This window comes from Symphalangus syndactylus, chromosome 1 (assembly GCF_028878055.3).
Source record: "Symphalangus syndactylus isolate Jambi chromosome 1, NHGRI_mSymSyn1-v2.1_pri, whole genome shotgun sequence".
NCBI lineage: Eukaryota > Metazoa > Chordata > Mammalia > Primates > Hylobatidae > Symphalangus > Symphalangus syndactylus.
In genome coordinates, this window is record NC_072423.2 from 96,108,994 (window position 1) to 96,121,928 (window position 12,935).

Sequence of the window (12,935 nt, forward strand, 5' to 3'; positions counted from 1 at the left end):
TGTGGACAGACACTGTGGGTGGCGGCCTCAGACCTGGGCTTGAATCCTGGTCATGGTCCCCTTAGCCTATCTGAGCCTCAGTTTCTTCAGTTGTAAAATGAGGAGACCACCCCCCACCCTCCGCCCCTCAGGGATGAAAGGAGCTGGTGAGAATCACGTGTCCTTACCAAGCAGGCGTCCTGTGAAAGTCAGATCCCCTGTGCCCTGTCCCATCTGCTGGGGACCCGGTTCGTCCTGCCACCTAGCCTGGTCTTCTGGAAACCGGCCCACCTGCCTGTTGGGGAGGAAAAGCCTGGGTCCCCAGACCCCAGTCACCTCCAGCTGGGAAGAGCCCAGACGCCGACCCCTGCAGCCAAGCCCAGGCCCTGGCCCTGACCGCGGCTTCTTCTCTGCGGGTGGGTTTGCGCAAGTCACTTCCCCTTGCGTAGCTGGAAGTCCTGCCCTGCTCGCCTCCGAGGTGGACCTGAGAGCCCCTCGTGAGCTTCCTGGGTTATTTGTAAACCCCAGGCCGTTTTCCCCGGAAGCCTGTCTCCCAGTGGTTCCTGCGGAGTGGGAATCAGAAGGCCGACCAGCAGGGAGAAATGTTTGGGGTGGGGGCCCTTGGCTGAGGGCGCACCGTGCCTGATCCTCTCTAGACCTGTCCCCAACCTCCTCCCCTCCGCTTTGCCTCCCTAGGACCCGCCTCTGCTGGGCACAGGACGCTGGAGGCCCAGAACAGCTCAGGTGCTCCCGCTGGCTTCCTGGGAGGGGAACCAAACTCCCGGCCTCCAGCTCTTGCCCTTCGGGTCTCCGGGCTCCGCACCTGCGCCCGCCCCCGGCCTCGCCCCTGACCTGTGCCCAGGGGCTGGGCGGGCCGAACCGCGGAGACCGGAGGGGCGGGGCCCGGCCGCCCTGAGAAGCTCCACGGGCCCAGCTGGGCGAGTGACTGGCCCTTTAAGGGCCGCCCCCGAGGAGGTGCCAGGCCCGGGTGGCGCCGTCTGTCCTTCCTGGTCCTGCGGGGCCACGACTGTCCGCGGGGTTGAGGGAAGGGGCCGTGCCCGGTGCCAGCCCAGGTGCCCGCGGCCTGGCTCCATGGCGCTGGTCACAGTGAGCCGTTCGCCCCCGGGCAGCGGCGCCTCCACGCCCGTGGGGCCCTGGGTGAGTGTGGTCCGGCCGTGGTGCCGCCCACGCAGTTGCTGCCCCGGCTCGGGAGCGCGTCCTGCCCGCCAGCGGGCTCCTCTCGAACGGGGACATGAGGAGGGGGCCCCGGGGCTCGGGCTGGAGGGCGCTGGGGGCCTCAAGGGTCTCTGGTACTGGCGCCGGGGCACAATCCAGAGCCCTGCGCGCCGCCCGGGCTGCGGAGGCCCCGATCTGAGCGCGCCCCCCGCCACCCTCGGCGCCCACCCAGCTGACCTGGCCTTGGGCCGGGGCTCCACGGGGCCTCCCGGTGGGGCGTGGACTGGGGTGGGAAGACGATTGGCATCTGGCGCCTTTTCTGGCCTCCCCCAACCCTAGAATTCCTGAGAAAGGGGAGGGGACAGCCCTCCCCGCCCTCACCCTCCCCTGGGGCTGCTCTCTCGGCAGGACCGGGCGGTCCAGCGAAGGAGTCGACTCCAGCGAAGGTGAGGGCCGCCTCCCCCACGCAGACACTTCCGTCTGCCCGGGGCCTGGCCACGGCCGTCCTGGACTCCGGGTGCAGGGACAGAAAGCTCCCCGGAGGACGCGCAGCCAAAGCCCACTGCCAAATTTGTGGGGCAGCGTTCCCGGTGGGGCCGGCTGGTGGGCTCGCGGTAGGGCGGCCTTTGCCTTCACCCTCCCCCTGGTCAGCTGGGGCTTCCTCACCCACTGCCCTGGGCTTTGGCTCAGGTGGTGGCCACGGGCCGAACGGCAGGAGGGCATGATGGGCCTGAGGACTCCTGGGTCCCTGACCATGTTCCCAGCAGCCCTTGAGTTAAACAGGTGGGAGGGGAAAGGGAGCAGCCCCCTCCCCCCACAGATGAGCAAGAGTAGAGGGGCTGAGAGCTTGGAAGCCCCCAAGACTCGTTCTCAGCAGCATTGCCAAGGGGCAAAGGGGTTAGAAATGCAGATGCTCAGGCCTCCACTCCAGACCTATCGACCGCGTGGGGGCCCATGAATCCGTGTAGACAAGGGCTGCAGGTGAATGTGACGCATGCTAGACTTTGAGAGCCCCTACCCTAAGGGGAATGAGGGGCCATGACAGTTGCCCACTGCCCTGCCAGGCAGAGCTTTGCGGTGCTCCGTGGGGCTGTCCTGGGACTGCAGGATGGAGGGGACAATGATGATGCAGCAGAGGCCAGTCCTGAGCCAGCAGAGGAGCCCCCGAGTGAGGAGGAGCTCCGCGGGGACCAAACAGACTTCGGGCAAGGATCCCAGAGTGCCCAGAAACAGGAGGAGCAGAGGCAGCACCTGCACCTCATGGTGCAGCTGCTGAGGCCGCAGGATGACATCCGCCTGGTGAGGGCCCGTCTGGAGCTCTGGGGAGTGGGGGGAAGAGACACGCCTGAGGGCAGAATGGAGCCCTGTGTATGTGTCTGCTTGGGGAGCAATGGTGTGAGGGCAGGGGGCCGCCTGGGGAGTATTGGGGTTACCCATACCCCAGTGACCCTGCTGTTTCAGGCAGAGATGTTTTGACAGGGCGAGGTCATGGCTGCAGGTCTCTGGAAGGGAAAGAACAGGGGAGGTTTGTCCTGTGTGAGCCAATAGGGCCAAATTAGGTCCAAGAGGTGGGAATTCCAGAGGCATGTTTCTCCTCAACCGGTAGAAGACTTTCCTGATGACGTGAGCTGTCCCTAAATGGACCAGTGCACAAGGCAGGCTTGCTGGACACCCACTGGGGGCGGGTGTGCTAGAGGGACCCAGGCAGAGAGGAGGAGGATTCCAGCCCCATGGAGGAAGGGAGTCCAGGTGGAGCTGGAGCGCTCGTGCTTAAATGCTTGTGGAGACAGCTCGCCGTCCTCAGCAAGACGTGGCAAACAAGATGCAGTGAATCTTTTGTAAAACTGAATTTACAACAGAAGTATCATCCCCTATCTGAGATTTTGTCCTTAACATTTCTTGGTGATAAAAATTTCTCAAATGAAATGATAGCAATGGCAAGTGACAGGGTTTAAAAAAAAAAAAAAACCGGCCGGGTGCGGTGGCTCAAGCCTGTAATCCCAGTAGTTTGGGAGGCTGAGGTAGGCAGATCACGAGGTCAGGAGATCGAGACCATCCTGGCAAACACGGTGAAACCCCGTCTCTACTAAAAATACAAAAAATTGGCCGGGCGCGGTGGCTCACGCCTGTAATCCCAGCACTTTGGGAGGCCGAGGCGGGCGGATCACGAGGTCAGGAGATGGAGACCATCCTGGCTAACACGGTGAAACCCCGTCTCTACTAAAAATACAAAAAATTAGCCGGGCGAGGTGGCGGGCACCTGTAGTCCCAGCTACTTAGGAGGCTGAGGCAGGAGAATGGTGTGAACCCGGGAGGTAGAGCCTGCAGTGAGCCGAGATCGCGCCACTACACTCCAGCCTGGGCGACAGAGCAAGACTCTATCGCAAAAAAAAAAAAAAAAAAACGTCCTTCTTGCTGGGCACAGTGGCTCACATCTGTAAATCCCAGCACTTCGGGAGGCTGAGAAGGGAGGATTGCCTGAGTCCAGGAGTTCAAGACCAGCCCAAGAAACATAGGGAAGATCTCATCTCAACAAAAAACTTAAAAATTATCTGGGCATGGCGGCATGGGCCTGAGGTCCCAGCAACTTGGGAGGCTGAGGTGGGAGGATCATGTGAGCCTGGGAGTTTGGGGCTACAGTGAGCTGTGATGGTGCCACTGTACTCCAGCCTGGGCGACAGAGTGAGACCCTATCTCAAAACAAAAACAAAAACAACCTCCTTCCTCAGCAGAAACAAAAAATGTGCAACCTATGTCAGTCCCATTCCCCGCTTTTTTCCACACAGTCCCTCTTTACCCACTGATTTTATGTCTGGGAAGAGGGGGGATGGGAGAGGAAGGAGCAGGGTCAGCACTGTTCTGGGCCTGGGGTGTCTAGGTGGGGAGCAGGGTCCTTGGGGCCACTGTGACCCTGGGTTCCTCATCTCCCCCAGGCAGCCCAGCTGGAGGCAGCCCGGCCTCCCCGGCTCCGCTACCTGCTGGTAGTTTCTACACGAGAAGAAGGTCTGAGCCAGGATGAGACAGTCCTCCTGGGCGTGGATTTCCCTGACAGCAGGTTCGAGCAGGGAGAGGAAAGGAGGGGCAAAGAGGTGAGGGATGGGGTGACAATGGCTTTCCCTCTGTCCCCTGCCAGCTCCTCCAGCTGCACCCTGGGCCTGGTCTTGCCCCTCTGGAGTGACACCCAGGTGTACTTAGATGGAGACGGGTAAGCAATGGCAACTGGAGGTGGGGGCAGGAGGGTGGAATAACTGAGTGTGACAGATGTGATGGGGCCTGGGCACCGGGGTACAGTAGAACTTTAGGCTATGACTCTGGGGCCTGCTCCCAGCTCCACATCAGATTCACCGTGATCCTGAGCGAGGCACCTGACTCCTAGGCCTCGGCTTCCTGTACCCTGCAAAAGGCTGGGTTCTCTGTCGCAGAGCCGGGAGTCTGGCCTCACCTGCACCTGGTCTCCTGCAGGGGCTTCAGCGTGACGTCTGGTGGGCAGAGCCGGATCTTCAAGCCCATCTCCATCCAGACCATGTGGTAAGGACAGAGACTGCCTGGACTCAGGCCAGCCTCTCCTTCGAAGGAGGCTGCAGGGCCTGGGGAAGGGCAGCAAGGGAACAGTGTGACCCAGCCTGTCCTTCTGTCTCAGGGCCACACTCCAGGTATTGCACCAAGCATGTGAGGCAGCTCTAGGCAGCGGCCTTGTACCGGGTGGCAGTGCCCTCACCTGGGCCAGCCACTACCAGGAGAGACTGAACTCCGACCAGAGCTGCCTCAATGAGTGGACGGCTATGGCCGACCTGGAGTCTCTGCGGCCTCCCAGTGCTGAGCCTGGCCGGTCAGTGTGTGGAGGGGAGGGACTAGGTGGAGGGGGAAGGCAGGATAATGCAGTGGGGGGCATGGTGGGGAGGGGAAAGGGCCCCTTGACTGAGGGGCTCTGCTCCCAGGTCCTCAGAACAAGAGCAGATGGAGCAGGCGATCCGTGCTGAGCTGTGGAAAGTGTTGGATGCCAGCGACCTGGAGAGTGTCACTTCCAAAGAGGTGGGCAGGGGGCCTGGGGACCGAGTCCCCTCCGGCAGGGGCCGCAAGCTTGCCTTTCCTGGGAGCCCTCCCCACCTTGCCTGTCTCCAGTCCTGAGCCATTCCTGGATGCCTTGGCCTTGGCCCTAATCCATCTAGATGGGACAGGGTGCTGTCCTCAGAGGTCCCAGAGGGAAGGTGGCAGGTTGGGCACTAGGAAAGCCCCAGCCTCTCTTGCCCTGGGCTCTGCCTGCAGATCCGCCAGGCTCTGGAGCTGCGCCTAGGGCTCCCCCTCCAGCAGTACCGTGACTTCATCGACAACCAGATGCTGCTGCTGGTGGCACAGCGGGACCGAGCCTCCCGCATCTTCCCCCACCTCTACCTGGTGAGCTGCAGCCAGGCCTGGGCCATGGGGACCGCTGGCAGCTGCGAGGGCGGTGGGCCAGGAGCAGAGGCTGGAGGAAAGGGGAAATGTGCTGTTCCCTCTCTCCCAGGGCTCAGAGTGGAATGCGGCAAACCTGGAGGAGCTGCAGAGGAACAGGTAGGGCGATGAGCCCCTCGGGCCACCCACCCCATCTTCCCTTCTCCTGGCCTCCCTGCATTGGGTGGTAGCCAGCTTCAAAAACCCCTGGACCACCCTCAGCAGCTGCTAGCTCTGCTTGTAACTCTGTCCTGGGGCTGTCGCCCTGGTGTGGGCTTCCAGGTGGGGACAGGAGACCCGCTGGCCAGCCCCCGCCCACTCTCCTCCCCTCCCCACACTGCGAAACAAGGACAGAAACAAAGGGACTCAGCCATGCCAAGACGAGAAGCAGCAGAGCCTCCTGCTGTAACTGCCTTGGACAAGCAGAAAAAGGCTCCTCTTGGCGTGCGCCTGTGGTCCCAGCTACTCGGGAGGCTGAGGCAGGAGGATTGCTTGAGTCCTGGAGATTGAGGCCGCAGTGAGCTGTGATCATGCCACTGCACTCCAGCCTGGGCAATAGAGAGAGACCCTGTCTCTAAAAAAATAAGAAAAAAGAAAGAAAGAAAAAGCCTTTTCTCCACCTTGCCCTGTCTCAGGGAAGAAGGAACTGCCCTTCTCCCTGTGGGGACCTGGCTGCCTGCTCTGACAGGTACCTGTCATCTGCCCACCATGGGCTTCTAGGAGACCTGCTGTAGCCCCTGCCACCCACTGCTGCAGACCCATCCACTCTCGGCTTAGCTCAAAAGCTGTTCTCTAACTCATTTCCGAGAATAACAGAAGGGCTGGAGTTGCAATTGACCCAGCTGTCTGGACCAGATGGGGAAACAAGCCCAGCAGGGTAAAATGATTGGTCCAAGGTCGCAGCCAGCTGACAGCTGGGTCACTTCTCCTCCCACTGTCACTGCTGCCTCCATCTGACTTGAAACTCAGAGCTAAAGAGAGGCTCAGGGGCTGCCAGGTCCGATGGCCAATGGGCCTGGTACCTCTGCCCACGTCAGCCTGGCCTTGGGCCCTCTGGGACAGGGTCACCCACATCTTGAACATGGCCCGGGAGATTGACAACTTCTACCCTGAGCGCTTCACCTACCACAATGTGCGCCTCTGGGATGAGGAGTCGGCCCAGCTGCTGCCGCACTGGAAGGAGACGCACCGCTTCATTGAGGCTGCAAGGTCGGTCTCCTGGCTTTGCTGCCCGCTCCACTGTGGCTTCAAGCGGCCCCCAGTGCCCTCCTCCTGCCCACTCTGCCATCAGCTGTGCCATTCCTTCCAGCCCTCAGTGTCCTTCCCTCCTTCTCCTCTACTCTCAGTTGGTTGTGAGCCCTTTAACTGCCCTCCCCTGCAGGAGGCGGGGTCCTTCATGGTGAGGGGAGGGTGCTGAACCTGGCCTGCTTTCACAGAGCACAGGGCACCCACGTGCTGGTCCACTGCAAGATGGGCGTCAGCCGCTCGGCAGCCACAGTGCTGGCCTATGCCATGAAGCAGTATGAATGCAGCCTGGAGCAGGCCCTGCGCCACGTGCAGGAGCTCCGGCCCATCGCCCGCCCCAACCCCGGCTTCCTGCGCCAGCTGCAGATCTACCAGGGCATCCTGACTGCCAGGTATGGGATGGGAGCGAGTGGCAGGGGGTGAGTAGGTGGGTTTGCTGGGGGTGGCTGCTGGGTCACTCAGAGCTGACTCAGGGCCACCTCCTCACAGCCGCCAGAGCCATGTCTGGGAGCAGAAAGTGGGTGGGGTCTCCCTAGAGGAGCGCCCAGGCCCTGAAGTCTCTACACCATTCCCACCTCTTCCGCCAGAACCTGGGGGTGGTGGGGAGGAGAAGGTTGTGGGCATGGAAGAGAGCCAGGCAGCCCCAAAAGAAGAGCCTGGGCCACGGCTACGTATCAACCTCCGAGGGGTCATGAGGTCCATCAGTCTTCTGGAGCCCTCCTTGGAGCTGGAGAGCACCTCAGAGACCAGTGACATGCCAGAGGTGAGGCTGGGGCTGCAGGAGCTCATCTTGCAGGGGTGGGGGCCATAAGGAGGGAGATGGAGAAAGACCAGGATGGGCGTTTGACTGTAGACCTGAGCAGGGTGTACCCGGGCTAGGTCTGTCCCGCCCATGCCAGGTGTCCTAGGAGGACCGAGGGGGCCTGGTCCCAGCCTCCTTCACAGTCAGCTGAGTACCTCTTAGCACCCGGCGTCTCCAGCCTGTCCCATGAGTACCCCTGAAGACGGGACCAGCCACGTCCTGGGCCCCTGAGAGCAGCTGAGATGCAGTGAGGGCAGGCGGAGGCACTGTAGGCACAGGCTGGAGAGGGGTCACAGGGGCAGGGCAGGAAGCAGCGCCTGTTTCCGGGGCTCCTGGGTGAGCCAGCCCTGGCCGGGGTCACGGGCAGGTTCCAGCCTGACCACAGGACTAGCTGTCTAAGGGGCAGGGCTGCCTCCCCAGGCCATGAGCTCCACAGGCCCCTGCTGGCCCTGGGGGCGATCTCTAACCCCATGGTGGGGAGGCTAAATTAATCTCTGAAGCCCCTCCCAGGTCTGAGGAGCAGCACTTCAAAGGATGGGGTGGGGAGGAGTCTGCGAACTCACGCCGCCCAAGTCCTGCCTAAGTGAGCACCCTTGACGCTCAGTGCTGCGAGCACAAGCCTAAGACTGGGAGCCAGGCCCTGTCTGGGACTCAAGGCCAAATGGCTGACTTGGAGGAAGGAGCATCCACTGAGGGCAGGAACATTTGGGAGAGGCTTCCTGGAGGAGGTGTGGGTCGGGAAGGATAGGGAGGCGTGGCGGGTTGATGGGCGGGTGTGGGTGTTGCTAAAGGCAGGAGGTCCTCACCCGGCACCGGACACACGCATCCACCCAGCCCAGCTCAGGGGCTGGTGCTGGCACGGGTTTCACCTGCCGGCTGCCTATGCAAAGGCAGAGGAAGGATAGGAGAGGAGGAGGGCAGGGAGGCCTGGGTCTCCAGGGAGCTGAGGAGGGCTTCTGGGGGCCAGAAGGAAGCTACAAGCAGGTAGGGTTCAAGGAGCGGGGCAGCAGGGCTGGGGTGTTGTCCTCCCTCCTGGGGAAGCGTGGCTGTGGACAGCTTGGCTTTTGGCGCGCGTGCCACAAACATTCCGGCCCTCGCCTCCTCCCAGCTCTGTGCTTGGCACCCCTGCCCCAGATTTTCCCAGCTCTGTGCTTGGGCGCCCCTGCCCCGGAAAGGCCTCCCATGGCTTCTGTATCCTCACACCTGTCCAGGTCTTCTCTTCCCATGAATCTTCACATGAAGAGCCTCTGCAGCCCTTCCCACAGCTCGCAAGGACCAAGGGAGGCCAGCAGATGGGCAGGGGGCCTCAGCCTGCCCTGAAGTCCTGCCAGTCAGTGGATACCCTCCACGGCACTGCCCTGGTGGCCAACCGGACCCAGGCCTTCCAGGAGCAGGAGCAGGGGCAGGGGCAGGGAGAGCCCTGCATTTCCTCTACGCCCAGGTCCCGGAAGGTGGTGAGGCAGGTCAGCGTGCATGACAGCGGAGAGGAGGGCGAGGCCTGAGCCCTCACACACACCCACATTCCCCTAGACACTAAATAGAGGATCTACAACTCCTTGGAGAAACACCCTCACGTCTGTCGCCGCACACATTCCTCTCAGCTCCGCCCCACACCCGTCACTACAGCCTCACCTCCCACCTGTCACCACGGCCTCACCTCCCACCCCTGTCACTACAGCCTCACCTCCTACAGCCTTAAGTCCTAGACCCACGTCCGCCTGTCCAAGGGCTCAAGACTTTCTAACTGGGATGTGGTAGAGGGACTGAAGGTGCCTTTGGGGGCAACAGCACCCTAGTTTCATTCTCAACTCTAGCCCTGAACACTCACCTGTGTCACAGAATGAAAACAGACCTTCCAGTGCAAAAAGGGTCATGCCTCCCACCCCCACCCCCTCCCTGCACCTCCTATCCTCTCCCAGTTCATTCCTGGAACCAGCCAGGCCAGGCAACCAGTGGCCCCCAAAGGCAGGCGGGATCCTCAGGCCCCAGCCATGGGAGGCTGGAAGGGCTGGCAGGTCGCTTCCCTCGTCCACCTCGACTGGTCCAGGTCTTTGCTGCTGTCCCCAGACCTCCTGTGACACCACGCCAGATCACAGGGCACCAGGCCAGAGATAGTCTTCTTTTTGTCCTTTCTGGCCTCTGGCTAGTCAGTTTTTCATAGCCTTATAGTATCTGGCTTTGTACTGAGAAATAAAACACATTTTCATATTTGGTTATTTTCAATGTGATGATGAAGCCGTCTGTGTTGCAGTCAGACCCTTCTCTGCTGGCGGGGGAGGGTGGCCGCTCCTTCCTCCCAGCAGTCTCCTCACAATTCCCAGGTGGCTCGTGACAGACCTATTTGGGGGAGTGCCGTGTTTGGGCATGGCATGGGAGGAAGATTGGGTAAGAGAAGAGAGGAGGTCAGTGCTATCTCCCCATCTCCTGGGGCAGGGCCTGGTAAATATGACCTGCTCACACCCGCTCAGACAGGTCGGGCAAGGGAACAAGTCCTCAGCGGGCAGCAGGCATGCGGCTCCACTGTGAGAGCTGGAAGGGGTTACTCACGAGGAAGTGCCTACCTGGACAGGACCAAGCCTGTTCCAAAAGTGAAGCCTCCTTGGGACACTCGGCGCCAGGTTCTCTGGCATGTTCTGGGTCCCAAGTATCACCTTCCTCCTGCTACAAAGCAAAGGGCCTGACTTTCCAAGCCAGGCTATTGCTGCCTGGGAAGAAGGACCCTTGGTGACGCTTCCCCTCCTGCCCAGGGGTTCCTTCTGCTCAACTTTAGTGTCCAAGAAGAGTTAGTCGTTCCATCTTTTTTTCCTTTTTTTGAGACAGTCTGTTTCTGTTGCCCAGGCTGGAGTGCAGTGGCACGATCATGCCTCAGTGCAGCCTTGAATTCCCAGGCTGAAGAGATCCTCTCACTTCAGCCTCCTGAGTAGCTGGGACCACAGGCACGCACCTAGCTAAGTGGCTGTATCTTTGTCATTTCCTTTTTTTTTTTTTTTTTGAGACAGGGTCTTGCTGTGTCACCCAGAATAGAGTGCAGTGATAAGATCTTGGCTTTCTAAAGCCTCAACCTCCCGGGCTCAAGAGATCCTCCTGCCTCAGCCCCTGAGTAGCTGGGACTACCTGCACATGCCACCATGCCTAGCTAATTTTTATCTTTTATTTTTTGTAGAGACGGGGTTTTACCATGTTGCCTAGGCTGGTCTCGAACTCCTGGGCTCAAGCGATCCACACATCTCGACCTCTCAAAGTGTTGGGATTACAGGCGTGAGCCACTGCGCCTGGCCCATCTTTGTCACTTCTATCCCTCTTCCCAAGATTATGTATGCTGTCTGCTCTATGATACACTACCCTGGTCTGGGGAAGGGGCCGGATTCAACTCCTTCCCTCAAAGCAGTCCTCAGAGATGGGAGCTGGCACCAAGCATTCTCAGTGACTGAGACTTCACGCCCAGTTTTAAGAATGAATCTCTCACCCAGGCCCTGGTGGGACTCCCAGCACTGCTCTAACCCTGAAGTGCACAGTGGCAGGAGACTTGGATTTAGCCCCAGCTTCACCACTTATGAATTACTTTGCTTTGAGTCTCTGTTTCTTTCTGTAAAATAAAGGGATTAGACCTGGAAATCCCCAAGTACCCCTCTTCACTTTGATGCATTTTATTTTATTATTTATTATTTATTTATTATTGAGTACAGTGGGGTGATCTCAGCTCACTGCAACCTCTGCCTCCCAGGCTCAAGACATCCCACCTCAGCCTCCCGAGTAGCTGGGACTACAGGGCCACCACGCCTGGCTACACTTTGATACATTTTAACAATACATGCTATCTAGACATTGCTAGAACTTAGCCTCTACCTCCCTTCCAGAAGAGGAATCCTTGGCACCTATCAGGGTGGTATGCCTAAGGGTCACAAGATGTGGGGTACAGGGAAGCTAGTTCTGATTCTTTTTTTTTTTTTTTTTTTTGAGACGGAGTCTCGCTCCCAGGCCGGAGTACAGTGGCGCTATCTCGGCTCATTGCAAGCTCCGCCTCTTGGGTTCACGCCATTCTCCTGCCTCAGCCTCCTGAGTAGCTGGGACTACAGGCGCCCGCCACCGCGTCCAGCTAATTTTTTGCATTTTTAGTAGAGACGGGGTTTCACCATGTTAGCCAGGATGGTCTCGATCTCCTGACCTCGTGATCCGCCCACCTCGGCCTCCCAAAGTGCTGGGATAACAGGTGTGAGCCACTGCCCCCGGCCTAGTTCTGATTCTTGATCCATCCTGCTGAGCAAACACTGAGGGCTACCCCCCATTCTGTGGCCAACTAGGAGTCCTACCCAGGCTGCCCTTTCAGTATTCCTAGCCAAGGGCTGCAGATGGGTGGGTGGTGGTGAGAGTGTCCGGGGAAGCCAAGGCCAGGCCCTGCCCTCCTGCAACCTGTGCATCTCAGAAGGCAGGTCCAATCAGGAACTCAGAGCTGTGGGGCTCACTAGAATCCACTAGAATCCAGGAGGATTCTAAGAAGTAAGAAGTCAGCAAACAGGGAAATGAAGACTGGAGGGGAAACCGCATCAAAAATACAGACAAGAGGGTGCGGGGTGTGGTGGCTCATGCCTGTAATCCCAGCACTTTGGGAGGCTGAGGCAGGCGGATTACTTGAGCCCAGGAGCTCCAGACCAGCCTGGGCAACATGGTGAAACCCCATCTCTACAAAACAAAACAAAACCTACAAACAATTAAGAACCCTATGGGCTGGTTGCAATGGCTCACACCCGTAATTCCAAGACTTTGGGAGGCTAAGGTGGTTGGATCACCTGAGGTCAGGAGTTCGAGACCAGCCTGGCCAATATGGCAAAACACTGTCTCTACTAAAAATACAAAAATTAGCTGGGCGTGGTGGTGTGCGCTTGTAATCCCAGCTATTTGGGAGCCCGAGGCAGGAGAATTGCTTGAACCTGGGAGGCAGAGGTCGCAATGAGCCGAGATTGCGCCATTGCACTCCAGCTTGGGTGACAGAGCGAGACTCTGTCTTCAAAAAAAAAAAAAAACAAAACCCTCTGTATACACAAAGCTCACACAAATTGCTAAAGGGGCAAAAAATAATAAAGAAGGATATAAAATGAAAAGTAAATCTCACTCCTACTCTGTCCTCCAGTCCTTCACGTCTACTCAGGCAATGACTTGTTACCAGCTGCCTTCAAGGCCCTCCAGGTACCCCATGCTTATGTAATCAAATATATTGGCATGTGTATTTTTTAAAAATACAGACAATAGCACGTTAACATACTATTCGACACTTTGAAAATTTGTCCATATCACAGAGTTCCAC

The 12,935-nt window shown here is 59.0% G+C and overlaps 1 protein-coding gene across 4 annotated transcripts; it reads left to right on the forward strand.

The window, feature by feature from the left end:
* Positions 1–84: 84 nt before the first annotated feature.
* Positions 85–11,247, forward strand: SSH3 (slingshot protein phosphatase 3). 4 transcript variants are annotated; one of them, XM_063635679.1, is made up of 15 exons: positions 85–395; positions 676–1,137; positions 1,564–1,601; positions 2,220–2,454; positions 4,089–4,210; positions 4,289–4,360; positions 4,618–4,683; positions 4,796–4,984; positions 5,094–5,187; positions 5,422–5,550; positions 5,660–5,706; positions 6,649–6,795; positions 7,023–7,223; positions 7,321–7,594; positions 10,797–11,247. In XM_063635679.1, the coding sequence occupies exons 2-15, from the start codon at positions 1,072–1,074 to the stop codon at positions 10,893–10,895; spliced, it is 1,779 nt and encodes a 592-aa protein (XP_063491749.1). In that variant the 5' UTR covers positions 85–395; positions 676–1,071; the 3' UTR covers positions 10,896–11,247. The 4 variants fall into 4 exon arrangements, with proteins under 4 accessions (XP_063491749.1, XP_055124827.1, XP_063491747.1 ...); XM_055268852.2 differs by lacking the exon at positions 10,797–11,247 and adding an exon at positions 8,845–9,841; XM_063635677.1 differs by lacking the exons at positions 4,796–4,984; positions 10,797–11,247 and adding an exon at positions 8,845–9,841.
* Positions 11,248–12,935: the final 1,688 nt, after the last annotated feature.

Bases quoted from the DNA above. Each gene is read 5' to 3' on its own strand.
- SSH3 (XM_055268852.2), top strand. From the start codon at position 1,072: ATGGCGCTGGTCACAGTGAGCCGTTCGCCCCCGGGCAGCGGCGCCTCC. The intron at 4,985-5,093 runs GTCAGTGTGTGG...CTCTGCTCCCAG, and splicing joins CCCAGTGCTGAGCCTGGCCG to GTCCTCAGAACAAGAGCAGA. The intron at 5,188-5,421 runs GTGGGCAGGGGG...CTCTGCCTGCAG, and splicing joins AGAGTGTCACTTCCAAAGAG to ATCCGCCAGGCTCTGGAGCT.